The sequence below is a fragment of the Mixophyes fleayi genome, chromosome 6 (assembly GCF_038048845.1).
Source record: "Mixophyes fleayi isolate aMixFle1 chromosome 6, aMixFle1.hap1, whole genome shotgun sequence".
Classification (NCBI taxonomy): Eukaryota; Metazoa; Chordata; class Amphibia; order Anura; family Limnodynastidae; genus Mixophyes; species Mixophyes fleayi.
This window is the reverse complement of record NC_134407.1, coordinates 221,744,579-221,765,449: the sequence shown is the minus strand read 5'-3', so window position 1 is coordinate 221,765,449 and position 20,871 is coordinate 221,744,579. Positions and strand designations below refer to the sequence as shown.

The 20,871-nt window shown below is 38.0% G+C and overlaps 3 protein-coding genes across 3 annotated transcripts in view; 2 read left to right on the top strand and 1 right to left on the bottom strand.

Moving 5' to 3' along the window:
- The window catches only part of LOC142159945 (uncharacterized), a 51,061-nt gene extending 48,381 nt beyond the window's left edge, over positions 1 to 2,680 (top strand). Inside the window, exon 4 of the mRNA XM_075214845.1 lies at positions 36 to 2,680. Within this exon, the coding sequence (XP_075070946.1) occupies positions 36 to 1,489 (1,454 nt within the window). The 3' untranslated portion in view covers positions 1,490 to 2,680. The remainder of the gene's footprint in view (positions 1 to 35) is intronic.
- LOC142159872 (uncharacterized) overlaps positions 1 to 19,898 on the bottom strand; it is a 52,179-nt gene extending 32,281 nt beyond the window's left edge. The window contains exon 1 of the mRNA XM_075214715.1: positions 19,831 to 19,898. The gene's annotated coding sequence lies outside the window, so the exon portion shown is untranslated. The remainder of the gene's footprint in view (positions 1 to 19,830) is intronic.
- Positions 7,004 to 13,852, top strand: LOC142159865 (uncharacterized). The gene is made up of 2 exons (XM_075214697.1): positions 7,004 to 7,033; positions 10,940 to 13,852. Exon 2 carries the CDS (start codon positions 11,836 to 11,838, stop codon positions 13,192 to 13,194), a length of 1,359 nt encoding a protein of 452 aa, XP_075070798.1. The 5' UTR covers positions 7,004 to 7,033; positions 10,940 to 11,835; the 3' UTR covers positions 13,195 to 13,852.
- Positions 19,899 to 20,871: the final 973 nt, after the last annotated feature.

Genomic DNA, 20,871 nt, shown 5'->3' with positions numbered 1-20,871 from the left:
TTAACATTTTCTGACTACATTTTCTATTCCAACAGGCCTATTTAATGATGCAGCAACTGAATGTCTGTCTTCTCGTTTTAAAGGGGAATCGGTCTCATGTGACGGAGGACACCTCAAAGATAACATTTATACACCCACAGATCATACACAATATACATCTACTCATATTACAGAGGAATCAGTCTCATGTGATGGAGGAAACCTCACAGACACTGACATTTATACACCCACAGATCATACACAATATACAACTACTCATATTAAGGAGGAATCAGTCTCATGTGATGGAGGAAACCTCACAGACATTTATACACAATATACATCTACTCACAATGAGGAGGACTCGATCCCATGTGAAGAAGGAAATCTCCCAGGTAATGAAAATTATACAGACACTGACTCTACAGAATTACAATATATATGTGTTAAAATTAAGGATGAGCCAGCAATGTGTGAAAAAGGAGATTCTTTAGAAATTGACATTTATACACCCACAGATCAGACAACGACTTTAAACATATCTGACCAGCACAGTCCCGGGACTATACAACCACCACATGCTACAGCCATATTGTATAACTGCTCCAAGTGTCCAAAAACATTTACTAGTCAGTCAAATCTTTTGAGGCACCAGATAGCGCACGTAGAAAAGAAGCTAGCTTGTTCAGAGTGCGGGAAGCATTTCCTTTACGAATCTCAACTTTCCTCCCACCAATTGCTTCACTCAGGAGACAAGCCATTTTCTTGTCCTACATGTGGAAAGTGTTTTAATAGGAATTCATACCTTGTTTTACATCAGAGAACTCATAGAGGAGACAAGCAGCTGCCCTGTCCCGAATGTGGGAAATGTTTTTCCAAGAGGTCAAATCTTAACGCACATCTGAGGATTCACACGGGGGAAAAACCATTTACTTGCTCTCACTGTGGGAAAGGTTTTGCAATTAAAACAAGTCTTACGGCTCATCAGAAAACCCACACGGAAGAAAATTCTCTTGCATGTTCTGAGTGTGGAAGACGGTTTCCGCATAGATCAGATTTAATAAGACATCAGATAATTCACACAGGAGAGAAGCCATTTGCTTGTTCTAAATGTGGGAAGCAGTTTACCATGAAATCAAATCTTACTACCCATCAGATAGTCCACACAGGAGAGAAACCATTTTCTTGCTCTGTATGTGGGACCTTTTTTAACAGGAGATCAAGTCTTATTGCTCATCAGAAAAAACATACAGGGGAGAAGCCATTTTGTTGTTCTGAATGTGCAAAATGCTTTTTGGACAAATCGAGTCTTAAAAACCACCAGATGATTCACACTGGGGAGAAACCATTTTGTTGCTCTGAATGTGGGATCTGTTTTAACAGGAAGTCAACTCTCAGGATCCATCAGATGGTTCACAGAGGAGAGAAACCATACTCGTGTTCCGAATGTGGAAAATGTTTTCTGACTAAATCAAAGCTGACCAACCACCATAAAATACACACAGAATAGAATCAATAATCAATTGCTGATCGTGGCTAGGCTGTTATTGCACAAGCTAAATGAAGGAACAATGGTTCAGAAAAGAATAAAATATTTACATTGAAACATTGTGTTAACCCATCAAATACTTTGATGTCTCACGGAATAAAACATGCAAATCTCTGGTCCAATTACCACAAAAGCTCTTTATGTCACTACTTTATTATGTTTTAATTTGTTTTTGTAATTTAGACTCATACGAGCCACCGGGCAATTCCTCATTGGTTAAACTGAGGATCTGTATGCTTTGTATTTTATTATATTTGAATTCTTGTCTTGTTCGGTTCTCCTGGATCAAGTATTCTACACACTGCTACCCCATTGGAGCAGATTTCACCCTTTAAATAAACCAATAAATAAACATCTTGATTAAGTGGTTAAGAGATCTTCATCTGGTGCTGGACCCACCACTGGCACCAATGGTGATTGCCTGACATAGAAGCCAGACTAGCACCTACTGGATTGATGTTAGGACTGCTCTAAGTGTCTCATGTAATTGGATTAAAGACTATACACTCATGGTCCATCTGAGTTGGATTCAGTGTACTTTGTACTATTCATTCTTTTTTTTCTGGAAGACAGATGTTTTATGATTATATGTAAGCTTCTGTGTGATGGAGTTTATATATTGTAACTTGTTCTTTAGCAACATAATATTAAACAATGTGATTCCTGATCTCGTTAATTATGTGTATTCTTCATTAATGACAGGCCATTGAATTAATGTCAAATTTAATGAATCCTTACTGTAAGCCACTAGTTTATGTTTGATCGGGAGAGAGGTAAGAAACCTTATGTAACATACTAACTGTAAACTACAAACTGGCAACAGGGGTCTGTAAATCTGCACCAAAATCAAGAGTTTAAATAACAAGTAATGGTGCACCTCTGTGCATTTAACCATTTATGATGCACTGATATATCCGCACCCCAGGGCACTGTTGATGTACATTAGGGTCCATGTGAGTAATGGGCCAGGACAATTCTGGAAATGGGTCAATTAAGAAAGTGGGCAGGACCTGACAATTGGTTTGGGTGTATGTCACAATATAATGGATAGATAGTTGTGATTATCTAAAGTGCTTCATTAGAAAATGTCACAATGTGAGCGTTTAGAATCATTGTATGTACACAATCCGCTGCTGCATCAATAGTCAACATTTCTGATTAAATAAACAAGATGGATCTCACAACTGTTGACTCACTACTTCATCTCTGTCCCATGGAAGAGACCAAATTCTCCATTAATATTTGCAAAGTTATGTGATGACTTTGTGTGGTTATTCCTAATCATTGGATCTTGAAGAAAGTACTCTAAGTTTTAACTTTCTTTTCTGCAAACTGACATTGAACTATTACATTTGTGATAATTGGGCAAGTTGAGGTGGATAATAAATGGGGTAGTTATCAGAACCTGAAGACAAGTCGTGAGATGTAATATGCTCATGATTTCACCACCTATTGCAAGGGTAGATCTGTTTACAGCTGAGCCTGGGGACCAATGACTGCCATCATTAGAACTTGAATAGAAATGGATTGTCTATCTAGGGATTGCATAATTTCCATTTTCCTTGTCTCTCCATCTCCGCAGCTTCAACATCCCAGTAAGGATCAGGTTGAGGGATTATAGTGCAGGACAACTGATATTGACATTGTTTGAGGGAGTTGCCTGTTTTGGGTCAGTGTCTACAACTTGCAAGATATTCAAGCTTACCACATATTTGGAGGTATAGTTCATCTAAAAACCACCAGTGTGTCTATGGTTGTGAATCCTTCACAAAGAATATAGTTTATTAATAGCAATGTCAAACGGTCAGTATCCCGTTGTGCTAGCTTTACCCTAGTTGCAAAAACAGCACTCTGGATGGACATTATGGCGAAGTTCTTCCTTGCAATATTCTTGTTTTTATGTCTTGAAATTGTAAAGCCACTCTCTTCTGGGTAAGCTTACTGCTCTAGATGCGTAAGTGTCCTTATGTATATAATATGCACAGTATAGGGTCCAGCTGTGAAATGTCTATGGTGAAAAGACTAAGGGTTAGATTTACTAAGCTGCGGGTTTGAAAAAGTGGGGATGTTGCCTATAGCAACCAATGAGATTATAGCTTTCATTTATTTAGTACCTTCTACAAAATGACAGCTAGAATCTGATTGGTTGCTATAGGCAACATCCCCACTTTTTCAAACCCGCAGCTTAGTAAATCTAGCCATAAGAAGGTGACATGCTACTTCAATAACCCCTGTCTGCCGTCGACATAGCATTTAGACTATCCCAAAATTAGGAGGCCATCAATGTCAAGCCTATGTCACATTTGCTGTGTAAGTTTTGGGTTATCTTTGTTGCCCAATAATGAAGATACATATGTCTAGTTCTATAAGTTAATTTAGAGCAAATAAGGAAGTGTAATTCTGGGCAAACTGGAACCTGACTTTTTGAGTTGTTAATGAGATTAGTTATTAAATGGTCACTAACATCTAAGCCTAATATTAGCCCCCCCTACACACACTTTTAGACAAGACAACCCAAACACTGATTGGCTTTACCAAATATTAAAGTCTGTTCCGCAAAAATGACAGTTTTCCACTTTATACGCTGCCCTGACTAAAAATATCCTCCCTGTGCAGTATCTGCATTTGCTTCTTTAACAACACCTTTTCTTTAAGCATGTACTCCCAATAGACCTGTCTCGGCCATATTTTCTGTAAGTCTATGCTTTCCATCTAGGAGTTGGGTCTGATAGTTTGGAAGGCAACTCATCCCTGTGGTTTCTTTCCTAATAAAGTTTGCCTCAGTGGATAGAAGCAGTTCAATCTCATGACACAGAACTTGTAGCATTAAAATTAGTACTGGAGGAATGTAGACACATGCTCAATATGGGACTGCATACAGTCTCCCTTTACACTGGTATTAAAGTTTATAATATTTCTGTCAATCCTACCACTTAACCCTTGAAAGACATACTGGGATCTTTACTGATCCCGTTCCCATTATGCTTTGACCTACAAACTCAGCTGCAAAACTTTGTGAGCCGACTCTTTCCCATGTTTTGATCCTACTAGTTGAGGTGCTCATTCATTTCTTTAATCCTGGTCACAGAGTAGTAGCACCAACTACAATCTCAGTTCTTATATACCTCCAGGGAAGATATTAATTCTGTATGCACTTCATCTTAATGTTCTCTCTTGGGCACATTCTTCCAAAATCCTATGGACATCCAGAATTCATAAAGAATGCTTCAAGCAAACCCCCTTATACTCTATAACTGTGCCTACAGGATATCCCTTGTACACTATAATTGTCCCTATAAGAGACCCCTTATAACCTATAACTGTGCCTATAGGAGATCACTTATACACTATAACTGCCTATAGAAGACCCTGTATACACTATAACTGTGTCTATTAGAGACCCCTTATACACTATAACTGCCTATAGAAGACCCTGTATACATAATAACTGCCTATAAGAGATCATTTATACACTATAACTGCCTATAGGAGACCATTTATACACTATAATTGTGTCTATAAGAAACCCCCTATACACTATAACTGTGTTTATAAGAGACCCCCTATACACTATAACTGTGTCTATAAGAGACCCCTTATACACTATAACTGTGTCTATAAGAAACCCCCTATACACTATAACTGTGTCTATAAGAGACCCCTTATACACTATAACTGTGTCTATTAGAAACCCCCTATACACTATAACTGTGTCTATTAGAGACCCCCTATACACTATAACTGTGTCTATAAGAGACCCCTATACACTATAACTGTGTCTATTAGAGACCCCTTATACACTATAACTGTGTCTATAAGAGACCCCTTATACACTATAACTGTGTCTATAAGAGACCCCTTATACACTATAACTGCCTATAGAAGACCCTGTATACATAATAACTGCCTATAAGAGATCATTTATACACTATAACTGCCTATAGGAGACCATTTATACACTATAATTGTGTCTATATAAGACCCCTTATACAGTATAACTGCCTATAGAAGACCCTGTATACATAATAACTGCCTATAGGAGACCATTTATACACTATAATTGTGTCTATAAGAGACCCCTATACACTATAACTGCCTATAAGAGACCCCTATACACTATAACTGCCTATAAGAGACCCCTATACACTATAACTGCCTATAAGAGACCCCTATACACTATAACTGTGTCTATAAGAGACCCCTATACACTATAACTGCCTATAAGAGACCCCTATACTATATAACTGCCTATAAGAGACCCCTTATACACTATAACTGCCTATAAGAGACCCCTATACACTATAACTGTGTCTATAAGAGACCCCTATACACTATAACTGCCTATAAGAGACCCCTATACTATATAACTGCCTATAAGAGACCCCTTATACACTATAACTGCCTATAAGAGACCCCTTATACACTATAACTGTTTCTATAAGAAATCCCTATACACTATAACTGCCTATAAGAGACCCTATACTATATAACTGCCTATAGGAGACCCCTATACACTATAACTGTGCATATAAGAGACATCCTATACACTATAACGTTGCCTATAGTAAACCTAAGGAATATAATTATATCTCTATACTGTAATAACAGCAATAACATCACTGAGATAGAAAAACCTCGGAAACTGTAAATATCCAGGGTTACATCAGGTGGAACGCAGAACCCGGAAATGTGTTGGACCGCAGAACCCGGAAGTTAATGTACGTCAGGACCCGGAAGTGAATACACAGACAGTACCCGGAAGTGCAGGGTGGAAATCAGTGCTGCGGGTCACTGGGTGAGTCTCGGGGTGATATACACACATCAGGCTCATGTATAAGGATTACCTCCTAATATACAGCCCCAATGCCTGACACATAATGTCCCTGTCACCCAGCACCGGGTATACCATGTACAGACTGTACCATCCTGGGGGAGGGAGAGGGGCTCACAGCTCCTGGTCACTGACTGTCACTGGGGAAATGGGGCTGTCTGACTGCACAACCCCCCTCACCAATAATACCACCCTGGTGCTGATACACCACTAAACCCATCACATAGTGGGGTAATATACATCCTAAGGGAATGTATGGAGTAAAACAGATAGGAAAGTACATTTACGTGTCCTGTATCAGTAAATGAAAACCCAGTTTTCAGTTAGTCTTTAGTGTGTGTATATATATATATATATATATATATATATATATATATATACACACACACACACACACACACCGGTATCCTTACTTTTTGATGACATTAGATTTTATACATACACCATCCAGGCATATAGCCTGAACCATACACAGAATGGGAGTCCGAGAAAAAAGTCTGTATTGTAATATTGTGTCTGTATTTATTTTCCCAAGATAGTTGTGATGAGGTCTGTCACAGGTGTGAGGATGTCGCTGACTATTTCTACTCGTTGGAGGTGGAGTATTTAGAACGACATTAAGGGTCTGTACAAGGATGTGACTATGGAGAATCACCAGCTCCTCACATCACTGGGTAAGAGGAGGTTTAACCGCTTTGTGTATATATCACCACGCATGTAAACACTGTATTACAGCGTAAGATCTGTATAGTAATGTAACATTTTATGATAATAATATCACTAAGAGGCTGTGCTAACATACAGACAAATCCCTGTTTGCCATTCACAGATTTTACCTTCTCCCAGAATAATTTTCTGGTTTTTTTCTGCAGTTCTATCATTTTCAAATGTATTTCACTAGGCCGATATTTCTGATTTTACAGAACCTAGTTTTGTTACAATAAAATATAATGTGATCCTCTCTCTGTGGATCGTAGTGTGACTGACCAATTCACGTCCCCCACCCAATTCTGCTGTGTGACGAGCTATAAACATTGCCGTGCTAGAGGATAATTTCAGTTCTTTTTTTTTATTTAAAGAACATTATTTAGCATAACAGGAACCAATCAGCGGTGTCAGCTGTAGATTAAGGATTTGATGCGACCGCCCCCAGCATATAACCATTGTTGCGAATCAAGTCATCCTTTTTGTAATCCCAGTTTCACTTGAGCTCTCCAGAGCGTAGAGGATGGGAGTCACAAAGAAGGAACCCACAGATTGAACCAGGGGCGGTAGTTTAGTACGGGCATCAAGATATTGTACTCTTGTACCATGTTTAAGTGTACCTGTCACCTACACAGAGTGGAGAAAGCATATTCGTGGGCTGAACCAGTCTTTACAAAGAACCAGTGACCTTGCTGAGATACTTCGTGGTGGCAGCCATTTTGTTCCTCAGTGTCCTCACTGGTTCCCGTGACTTGAAATGCTGCAGTCTCACGACTCTTGTAACAGCCCATAAAGTGGATACCTACATTGTATGTAGGCTACAGGTGCACTTTCATGTGAAGAAATAATATAGAAATAATTTTGAAAAAAATGTATGCAAAAAATAATATAAGAGCCATAAAGACTTTGGGGAAGCACACATTGCAATAACAAGCTTGGATAAGTATAGGCAATGGGTGTTAAATCTTATTTGCTGCCTAAGATGACGTTGAAGGATGAGGGAAGGTTGTATAATAATCTGTCACTCTAAGGATCCATCATTTTACTATGGAGACAGTTGGACTCCACCAAGATACAGTGTTAGTTGGACCATTGATGGAGAGCAAAAAAAAATGGATTTAGCTTGTTTTCCTTCATGATGGAATCGGACTCTTGTTTGTTGTTATCATTTGCCATCAATTTACATCTATGATTCAGCGGCCCTTACTCGTTTCGTTGTTTTGCTGTCCATCCATTTCATTATTTTGTTTTTATTTTTTGTCCTCCTTTACAGCTGTAGGTGACCGATCATGCTGATGCTATCTTTACACTAGTGTTACTTCTCCTATGTGAGAAAGTTACTGGATATTAAATTCTAGTAACATTTCACATTATTTTGTTACATTTTTATCCATGTTTCATTGACTTATTTTCATACTTTTGCTTCCTCTCTGCACTGTCCCACTTACCTTTCTTTAGTTTTTGCATTGGTTGTTTACTTTTCATTCTCTTTAGAGTAGTTGTTTTTTACAGTGACCAAAACATTGCTTTCTTTACTAATAAACTTTCATTTTATGTTCATTATTAATAATGGCCACTTTATTAGCACTGGGTAGGACCACCTTTTGCCCCACAAATGCCTGAAGTCTTTGTGACATGGATTCAAGGTGCTTTAAAATCCCTTGGAGATTCTGGTCCATTTGGATATGATGCATCACGCACTAGCTGCAGATTTGTCGGATGCACATTCATGCTGCGAATCTTCTATTCCACCTCGTACCAAAGGTGCTTTGTTGGATTTAGATCTGTTGACTGTGGAGGAAACTGGCATGCTCTGAACTAATTGTCATGTTCAAGAAACCAGCTGGAGATAATGTGTGCTTTGTGACATGGCACGTTATCCTGCTGGGAGTAGCTATTGGAAGATGGGTAGAATATGGCATATGGTCTGCAACAACTCGTAGGTACGCTGTGGCATTTAAACAATGCTTAATAGGTTTTAAGGGGCCTAATGTGTGCCAATAAATCATTCCCCATACCATTATACCATCAGCAGCCTGCAACATTGACACAAAGCAATGGATTCATGTTATTTGTGCCAAATTCTGACCTTACTATTTGCATGTTGTAGCTTCATCATATTGCGATTTGTCAGACCAGGCAACATTTTTCCAATCTTCAACTATCTAGTTATGGTGAGCCTGTGTCCGCTGCAGCCTCAGTTTGTTATTCTTAGTTGACAGAAGTGGATCCCGGAGTGGTCTTCTGCTGCTGTAGCCCATCCACTTCAAGGTTCAATCTCCTATGCGTTCAGAGATGCTCTTCTGCGTACCACTGTTGCGCTATTTTTGCCATTCTGTCAGATTGACCAAATTTGGCCATTCTCTTCTGACCTCTCTGATTAACAAGGCGTTTTCCCCCACAAAACTACCGCTCACTGGATGTTTTTTGGTTTGCACACCATTCTATGTAAACTTTAGAGACTGTAGTGCATGAAAGTCTCATTAGATCATCATCATCATCAACATTTATATATATAGCGCTTTACAATTGGGAACAAACAGAAATAAAACAATAATGGGTAATACATACAGAGAGGTAAGAGGGCCCTGCCTGCAAGCTGTTTCTGAGATACTCAAACCAACCCGTCTGGTATCAACAATCATTCCATGGTCAAAGTCACTTAGAACACATTTCTTTCCCATGCTGATGTCTGGTCTGAACAGCAACTGAACTTCTTGATGTCTACAAGCTTTTATGCATTGAGTTGCTGCTACATTGTTGGGTAATTAGATATTTACAGATGTACATATGACCTAATATAATGGCCACTGAGTGTATATTCCTTATGGTCAGTGTTCAACTTTATTGCTTTCAATGGAAGCTTTATACCAATATAGGCATATTTGCAAAGAGTGGTGGTAAATATGACAGTAAATATAGGGTCGGTGAATTAACAAAGAATCTGTCAAGAAAGGTATTAACAACTGAAAACTTTCTGTATTCTGGTCGCCTCAACCGAGAGTGGTTAGTTCTAGGCCTGTAGTATGGACATGGAAACAGCTGGTATCAGTCAGAACACGGTGACCTTGTCTACTCCCTCTGGCCATATTTGTACTTGCACCTTTTAACACAGTAAATAGCTCTTTCACCAAAGGTTTCGGTCTACATAAGATTGTTGTATTGCATTTCCATGAAAATTGAATGGCTACATTACATTAATGAGATCTTTAAATATTTACACTATACCATAGAACATCTCTTCACTCATCATTGTCGCAGACCTACTAGAACCCACTGTGCCGCTAGGGGTTGATGGTAGCTTACCTGAGGCACAGAGTCTTAATGAGCCTCCGGTCGTCTCCACAGACAGCCACGAGGAGATGGTGGACATTGTGGTGGGGTACCCACAGCTCATAGACCCCAGGATTCAGGCGACAGAAAAAGAAGGGCCAGAAATCAATGAATGAGACACAACATTAGTCGTAGAGAGGCCTAATGTCAGGGCAGCATAGGTTCAATGTCGTGAAACAAGGTCAGTGTCACAACTGACATTCTGATATTCACTCGTCACCGATCACTGTCAGTATTATCCCACTGGATGTCTTCACTCATCGATCATTACTATCACTATGTTCTCATTGGACATGTAACATATTGTCCCCATCAGTCATGACTGTCTCTATACTCTCACTGGATATATAACATATATTCACTCGTCACTCTCAGATATTCAATCTTCAATGATCACTCCGAGTATATTACTAATGAATATGGAACATATGTTTGTTTGTCACTGTCTGTCTATCTAAATGTATGTAATGATTATTCGTTCTTTAAGAAGATATGAATATTTTTAAAATTGAAGAGCATTTTTTCTCCTTTTTCTCTAACAGACTTATCTGAAACCATAAATACACCTGGAAAACATCACACTGGTATTTCTGAAAGATATATATATGAAGAATCAACATCGGCTGAACAGAAATATGGTACTAAGACCACAGATTATACAAACTATTCATCTAATCCTATTAAGGAGGAACCAGTCTCAAGTGAAGTAGAAAAACTCACAGACACTGACATTTGTACACCCACAGATCATACACAATATACATCTACTAATATTAAGGAGGAATCAGTCTCATGTGATGGAGGAAACCTCACATACACTGACATTTATACACCCACAGATCATACTCAATATACATCTACTAATATTAAGGAGGAATCAGTCTCATGTGATGGAGGAAACCTCACAGACACTGACATTTATACACCCACAGATCATACTCAATATACATCTACTGATATTAAGGAGGAATCAGTCTCATGTGATGGAGGAAACCTCACAGACACTGACATTTATACACCCACAGATCATACACAATATACATCTACTCATATTAAGGAGGAATCAGTCTCATGTGATGTAGGAAACCTCACATACACTGACATTTATACACCCACAGATCATACTCAATATACATCTACTAATATTAAGGAGGAATCAGTCTCATGTGATGGAGGAAACCTCACAGACACTGACATTTATACACCCACAGATCATACACAATATACATCTACTCATATTAAGGAGGAATCAGTCTCATGTGATGGAGGAAACCTCACATACACTGACATTTATACACCCACAGATCATACTCAATATACATCTACTCATATTAAGGAGGAATCAGTCTCATGTGATGGAGGAAACCTCACAGACACTGACATTTATACACCCACAGATGATACACAATATACATCTACTCATATTAAGGAGGAATCCATGTCATGTGAAGGGGGAGATTTCATAGACTCTAAAATGTATACATCCACAAATAATACAGAGTTACATGATACACCTACTGAGGGGATATATAACTGCTTTAAGTGTCAGATATATTTTATTAATGAAAGAGAACTTGTGAATCACCAGGAAGAACATACAAGAAAGAAACTGGCTTGTACAGAATGTGGAAAACTTTTCTCTTACAAGTCAAAGCTTCTTTTACACCAAAGAACCCACACAGGTGAGAAGCCATTTTCATGTAATGATTGCGGAAAATGTTTCATTAAGAAATCAGCTCTCGCCTCCCACCAGAAAACTCATACAGGAGAGAAACCTTTTAAATGTCCTGAATGTGGGAAACATTTTATCACTGTGTCAAGTCTTAAAACACATCAGATTATTCACATAAGTGAGAAAAGATTTACTTGCTCTGAATGTGGGAATCATTTTACTTCCCAGTCAAGTCTCATTCGACATCAGAGGACTCACACAGGTGAGAAACCATTTACATGTCTCGAATGCGGGAAATGTTTCAACAGAACATCAAACCTTGTTGCACACCAGAGAATTCACACAGGAGATAAACCATATGGATGTTCTGAATGTGGAAAACATTTCAATGAGAAAACAAGTCTTATTGTACATCGGAAATTTCACATAATAGAGAAACCGTTTGTGTGCTCAGAATGTGGGAAGTGGTTTAAAGAGGAAGCAAATCTTGAAACACATCAGAGAAGGCACACGGGAGAGAATCCATTTGCATGTACCGAATGCGGGAAGTTTTTTACTTCAAAATCACGACTAACCTTTCACCAGAGAAGCCACACGGGAGAGCACCCGTTCATATGCTCTGAATGTGGGAAATGTTTTATGAATAGAACAAATCTCAATAATCATCACATTATTCACACAGGAGAGAAACCATTTCCTTGTTTTGAATGTGGTAAATGTTTTAACAGGAAAGTTAATCTTGAAGTCCATCAGAGAAGTCACACTGGAGAGAAACATTTTGGGTGCCCTGTTTGTAGAAAATGTTTTACAGATAAATCAAGTCTTACTAAGCATCAGATCATTCACACCAGGGAGAAACCATTTTCTTGCCCTGAATGTGGGTTATGTTTTAACAGAAAATCAACGCTTGATTCACACCAGAAAATTCACACAGATGAGAGACCTTTTTCATGCCCTGATTGCGGGAGACATTTTATGAACAGATCAAAATGTATTCAACATCATAAAACCCACACAGGAAAAAAGTTATATTCATTCTCTGAGGTTAAAAATGGGGAAATAAATACTCATGTAGGATATTGCACAGATAATATATTTCTTTTAGATATGGGTGAACATTTGTAGCGTAATGTTGTTAACCAGTGTTTAAATAGTATCTGGGTGTATTGTATGATTAATTTTATCACCTTCTTTGCAAATCGCTAGTAAGCCCTCCTTTGTAGCAAGATCAATATTATTTCTACATTCCAATCCATGCAGATTGCCTACAATTTTAAAATGATGCTTAAAGCTTTAATCACATGAAAATCTTTCTTTTGACATTTATAAACTCACTCTGCTCATCATGCTTGTTTATAGCACAATCCCCCACTGCCCTAATTCCTCTGCCATCATGTGATCACTGATAAGCTTTATGATGATGTTGCTCTGAGTTGTTTATTCATTGGCAGTTTTGATCTAGTTTTGATCTAGTGGGAGTGTTATTCCCTTGCAATGCATGCTGGGATGGCAGAGCAAACAGCTCATTTCACATTGCAGCAGGTGTAAGGTATGTTGCACTATATGTATTGAGAATGTTTGTCAGACTTACATGATGTCTCTGAGGAAAGTACTATACTGAAACATTGGAATGGATTAAATACACCCTTTAGATACAAACTACAATTTGTCTTAAATCCTTAAGTGCCGCCTCACCTGGAATCTATTTATTGTGCTATCCATACAAGTGAAGTACAGAGGAAGGCAACACGGTAATGTACACATGTTAGTTATGAGTGCAAAGCACCTGGATACTATATCTATCTTATCTATATATATATATATATATATATATATATATATATATATATATATATATATATATATATATATACTGTTAACTATTAAGGTAAAATCCTCTGTTCAGTGTGTGGAGTATCTTCTCCTCTCTCTACCACAAATATAAAAAGCCACATACTGTATTAGCCTTATGTTCCCTTTGTATATGTTTAATGAAATGTTAATTTATAATATTCCAGTCTTACCCTAGAAGATTACCTTGCTGCAGAGAGCCATTGTTTCTCATATTCACATGCCTACAATCTTGTGGTGAATTGTGGGGTACAATCCTCCCATTGCACTTGTAGCCCCAAAAACAACTGTTGGAATTAAATATAATTATTTTAGCAATTTTCTGAAACAAAGGTTTCTATGCAATCACAATTATTTCCTGCCCTCAGCTACCTTTCTATCTATGTTTCTCATTTATATCAAAGTGGTGATGACAAGTATCCAATAATAAAAGATTTAGCTTATCGGGCAACACAACTCATAGACAGCATGTATTCTAAAGGCTCATCAGAGCTGGTTTATTGTGGCATAGGTGGTTATTACCAAGCACAATGTTTCAGGGTGGTCTTATATGCTTCTGCATGTTCTTCAGACTGCACATGAAGAAGAGGGAAGAGCCCGGACCACCATCCAATTTGTGCATAACTATCTGTCCATAATATGCTGATTTTATGTATCTGCTGAATTTCCCTTTTTTATTAAGAAGTTATATGTCATGTACATTATCCCAATTGTAAAGCGCTATGGAATTTGCTGGCGCTATATAAATAAACGTTGATGTGGATGATATTACACCCGTAAGGTGGCTGAATCGCCATTCTGTATAAGTTTCAATTATATAAACTTGTAGATTTATACATGGAGTTGCTAGTTACAGATAAGAAAAGAACAGACCAGCTTTAGATTACACTCTAAGATTGTATAATAAAGAAATGGAAGTTGCTCAAATCAATTTATAGGCTCTAAGACTCTAAGATTGTACTCTACTCCATATGCCTTGCTGTTACTGTCTCCGGAGAATACAGTCTGCAAAATGGGATGCCTTTATGTTGTCTAGTGTCCACTCCTTTATTGGAGGTGATAAATCATGTTCAAGGTTCCAGTCAATTGATAATACATTCAGAGTGGTCGGATATATTATCTATTTTTCAAGGATCCACAATTTGACTTTTTATGCTAGATAAATTATAAGATTATTCTTGGTATAACATATATCTTTATTAATGCCCAATCCCATATATACCAATATACTTTACATATGTCACACTTCAAACTGGAACGAGGAAACTGGATTAGGATTCATGTTCGTCATGATTGGCACCGGCGGAGTAGAGACTTGGAGTCTAACGGACCCCCCCAGTCTTCACCAGGAACCGCAGCAAGATGGCATGGACTTTGCTTACACCTGCCAGGGCCTGCATGTCGCAGTCCTCTAACTGCCACCTGATGTGACTACCTGGGAAAATTTATCAGGAGGGAAGCACAAATTCAGTAGGCAAAAGAATAAGCAAATCGAAGGTTTAGGTCAGAAGCAAAGGTTCTAAATAAGAGACGAGCCGAAGTCTGGGTCAAAGCCGCAGGTTCAAATCGAGAGGCAAAAAAAGTATTAAACTGCACCAAATAGTAGGGAAAGCTAGAGTAGGTAAGACCTGATGCTCTGGCAGTGATTAATGCACAGAGTGGGGTTTAAATAGCTTAGAGGGTTTGTCATGTGACAGGGATCACATGACTGAAACCAGGAAACTATGTGAGTGATCACATAACTGCAAACTCAGAGAACCAGGAAGTGCTAGAAGCAGAGGATGCAGGCCTGAATGGAGACACCTGTCACTTACGTTTCCACCTTTGCTCCAGTTTTACATCTATTCAGAATATATATTTAAAATGTTCCTAATAGGCTGCTGAGTCGAGTCTTGCCCCAGGGCTAAAAGTTGCCAGCCCTCCCCCGGGTATGTGTTTGTCCAAATTTCCCAAATACCAAGTTACAATGTCTAGGACAATGAAGCTTGAAACTGACATGTATCAGTTTTTTTCAGTTTGTTCAATGGTGATTTTGACTGTGCATTTCCTAACACTTGTAGTGTAGAAAGACATGTCTCTCACGCTAAAATATAGCTGGGGAGAATACAAACCAGATACTTCTGTGCTAGTTGATAAGCTGATCAACAATAATTCTAATGGTCTTAGACAGGCTACATAAAAGTCAGGTCAGAACAGTGGCATAAAATATGCTTCACTGATCAGCAGACAACAAATTTCTGTTACATGTTTAAAAAAAAACAAAAAAAACAGTTTGCACAGATATGAAGCAATAAGGACTATTGTGAGGTGTGAATATAACATCAGCACCTTCATCTATGTTAAATACAGATTATGTGTTCTAAGGAACGGCAATTGCACATAGAGGATAGAATTCCCAAATATATGTTTGCAACCAATATGTATTTTTTTTTAAATTATGTTATATTTGCAAAAACTGTATTGTTTTTAAACAGACAGCAAAAGCAAACAAACAGGGTAAATAATCTTAAAAAATGAGAGAATCCAAAAAGTCAAATTTAATTATGTGTTTGTGAATTTTTGGAAAATATTTTATTTTATACTTTATTACAGCCATGTCATTTCATACTGTATGTTACCAAAGACACATTAGAAAAATTATTTTTTTTTTCTTTCAAGTGAACCATATTTCCACCTCGTGTTAATTATTCATATTTATTTAACGTAAGAAGAACAAACATTTTGTTTAAAGTGCTTTCAATATCAGCTTATCTTGCTAAAGGGAAACAAAGTTAAATATTTGTATTAATAATATACAAAGTAAAATACATATTTTGCACTTACAAACAAACATTAAACAATCTCACATCGACAGACTAATATACAGATACAGAGAGAATGAAATAATTTCTCCCACAGTAAAATTCACCTCATTTCAGAGGACAGACGTGTTGTAAGACGACAAACCAGATCACGTGCTTGCGTGGTATTACATTTGTATGTCTTATAAATGCATTCTTTCAAGACAATAAAATACATAAACTTTAAAACAATTTTACGTTATGTAATCCGTTTGATAAGTAATCCTTGATGTCAGAGGAAACACAAGAAGGAATGAATGCATTATTTAAAGATAGTTTAGTAATCTAAAACGCAGTAAACTTCTGTGGGTATATTTACTAAACTGGGTTTGAAAAAAAAGGAGATGTTGCCTATAGCAACCAATCAGATTCTAGCTTTCTTTTTGTAGAATGTACTAAATAAATGATAACTAGAATCTGATTGGTTGCTATAGGCAAAATCTCCAATTTTTCAAACACGCAGTTTAGTAAATATACCCCTTGGTCAATCCACTAGTGTTTTATTCTGTGTGTCTCAGTTTCTTCAAAATATCTTCACCTCTAAATGTTATCTTTTTATAGATGGCACCTAGTTTGTTTTCAGCTGTTTCCACAAAGGTGCTGTCAGTAGTACTGACTTGTATTAGGAAACACTACTATGTAGCTTATGTTGTCTTATGTTTTATATATGGGTGAGGACATACAGCAGAGCGCCACACTCTGGACCTGTATTGCTACTGTGATTGAGACACTGATATTTTTATTTCAAAATTGAATGGATACACCAGATCAGAAAGTTGTCCGATAGGGAACTGCTGATTTTAACTGAGAATCCATGAAGTGCGTCAGGTTGTTGGGAATCAGTAAAGCAAAAATGCCTACAGAATTGAAAATGATAAATCGTGAAAGGTCATGGGTTTAGATGTATAGACCCAACTGTTCTGCCAACGGGATGATCCATTATTGTTCTACAGATAATGGGAGGAACAAGGCGCTTCATAAAAAGTATGTGAATAAAGTTCCAGTGGATAGGTGCAATAATATATTAGTACAGGTCTCACACAGATTACAGAGTAACACAGTCACATCTTCTGGAATCAGATGTGGCAGAATTTCCGTGATTGCGGGTGATAAGTCTGTAAACAAATGATGAAAAGGAAACCTAATGGTGTAGAGTGTGTGTACTGCAGAAACACTGAAAAGGACGTTTAGATGTTCCCTATGCTTTCCATCCTCTATAGGGACTTCCTTAGGGGAATATTGTCATAGCAGTGGAGCACTGCTTGTCGTTGGTTGGCGTGGTGGTGTTGTAGGGTCCATAGATCTCATCCTTTATTCACAATATCATCTCTCACACCCTCAAGCTCTTCACAACAAGAACTATCTAATTCAATCACGCTCCATCATCCACCATCTATCGACCCTACTTGCATCTCCCCATCTACAGACTACACGACCATGGACAGAGAAGTATAACTTTATTTCTAGGTCAACTCCCCCAGAGTAGTCTAGAACAACAATGCATCCCAAACTGTACAATATGTCAGGGTGTCTGTAGTAAACAATATCTGTGATTGTAGGAGTTTATTCCTGCAAAGGATTTAAATGAGCTTGAACTAGTATTTCAGCTTATTTTAATTTAATGTTTTTATTTATCATTGATTAAAAGGTGTTGTTTTTACTATGCAATGCACTACTTTTCTGTCTTTATACTTTGCCTCTGCTGACAAGTAAGACGGGACCTACTTTGGAAGTTTGTTTACAGGTACAACAATTAACTATAGTTATATTTTGTTGTGATGGATAAATTATTGTCCTCATTTCGGAAATATAAAATGTTTTTCACCTAAGTGAGTGATCTGATGTCTATTAAGAGTTGATTTGAGGGTAAAACACTTCCCACACTCTGGGCATGAATATGGCTTTTCACCTGAGTGAATCTTCCGGTGTGTTGTAAGATTTGATTTCTTGGTGAAACATTTCCCACACTTGGTGCACGGAAAAGGTCTCTCTCCAGTGTGATTTCTCTGGTGTAAAATTAGAGAGGTATTATTGATAAAACATTTCCCACATTCAGAACAAGAAAATGGTCTCTCTCCTGTGTGGATTTTGCGATGTGTGGTCAGCACAGATTTCCCAGTAAAATATTTCCCACAGTCAGGACAAGGAAAAATCTGTTTTCCCGTGTGAATTTTCTCATGCCCAACAAGACACTTTTTACTGGTGAAACATTTGCCACATTCAGAACAAGAAAATGGCTTCTCTCCCGTGTGGCTTCTCTTGTGTATAACGAGAAGTGCATTGCAATTAAAACATTTCCCGCATTCAGAGCAAGAAAATGGTTTATCAATTTTATGAGCCCTCAGATGTTTAATCAAGTACCAATTACACAAAAAACTTTTATTACAGTCTGTACAAGGAAATGGCTTTTCTCCTGTGTGACTTCTCTGGTGTAAAACAAGCCTTGATTTAAAAGAGAAATGCTTCCCACAATCCGAACATGTAAACCGCTTTCCTGCGCTGGGCCCCTCAGTATTATTTGTCGTGTATTTGTATTGTGCACGTTCTTCGGGAGTACAAATGTCGACTTCTTTGAGATCTCCTTCTTCACATGAGACTGATTCCTCCTTAATATCAGTAGATGTATATTGTGTATGATCTGTGGGTGTATAAATGTCAGAGTCTGTGAGATCTCCTTCTTCACATGAGACTGATTCCGACATATTATGAGTAGACGCATATTGTGTATGATCTGTGGATGTATAAATGTCAGTGTCTGTAAGATTTATTACTTCACATGAGACTGATTCATCTTTAATAGGAGTAGATGTATATTGTGTGTAATCTGTAGGTGTATAAATATCAGTATTCGGGAGATTTTCTTCTTCACATGAGATTGATTCCTCCTTAATATCAGCAGATTTAAGTTGTTGGTGATTCTCCATTATCATGCCCTTCTTGATACCCTCGTGTCCTAAATATTCCTTATCCTGCATGGAGAAATAGACAGTGACATCCTCAAACAATGGTACAGCCATCACCCAGACACATCCCTGGTGTTACATTATAATGTCCCATTCCCAGCAGTCACCTCTCCAGTCAGCAGCTGAATGATCTTGTTGGTGAGTTCTAGAATCCTCAGGTCATTGTTTTTCCCACATGTCAATAAAAGTGGTGGAGGATCCATGATGAACTTTCGGGTATAGCTGTTTTGTGGAACATGTTCTCCAGACCTCCTCACAACAACATAATCCTAATATGAAAAGAGAAAGCAATAAATATTGCACAAACCGCAAGATCCTTTCCCCCTCTGTAGAAATGGTTCAGAACTTCCTTCCCCAATGCAACCTGCTGAGATTACTTTCTGACGAGTTTAACGTGCTGGGTGCGGAGATCAAACTGCAAGATATTTCGGGAGTTATTACAATTTAAAAGCAAACAAGGCCCCAGTAGCCTTACACCACTTACTATAACATGTTCAAGGCAGTGCTCAACAGAGTATTGAAAGGTGGCTCCTTCTCGAAGGAGGTACTTGAAGCCAGAATCAAGGTAATGCCGAAGGAGGGCAAAGATACATCTAACTGTGCTCAGGTGATTTTCTTCAAAGGATTCAAGCTTTGTACTAATTTGTATCGGCCAGGGTCTCGGCAAGCAATGCCCTATCAAAGACTTTTGCTATCACAAATAGCACCAGACAGGGAAGCCCTTTGTCAACCCTACTATTTGTGCTGGCTATCGAACCCTTGGCGGTGAGAATCTGTTTATCCTCAGACATCAAAGGCAGGCTGGAGGGATATAAGGTGTTCTTATTTGCTGACAATATACTACTTATGCTGACTTCCCGTTCTTTCCAAAACTCTTTAAAATCCTATAAAATTAACTACTCTAAAAGAGCATTCTTGCGCTTCACTTTCAACCCTCCACCCTGAAGCTTTTGAGGAGTAATTATAATGTCTCTCGGAAGCATACTAAAATGTAATATCTGGGGATCAATATGAATTTCTCTACACAGAAAACTTCCCAACTTAAAATTAAGCTGGAAGAATAAACGCACATGTGCAAACTTTCTGGCTCCCGCGCAGGATAAGTTTGTCTTTCCTACAACCAGCCCCTTTACATACTTACAAGTGAA

Bases quoted from the DNA above. Each gene is read 5' to 3' on its own strand.
- LOC142159865 (XM_075214697.1), top strand. From the start codon at position 11,836: ATGTCATGTGAAGGGGGAGATTTCATAGACTCTAAAATGTATACATCC.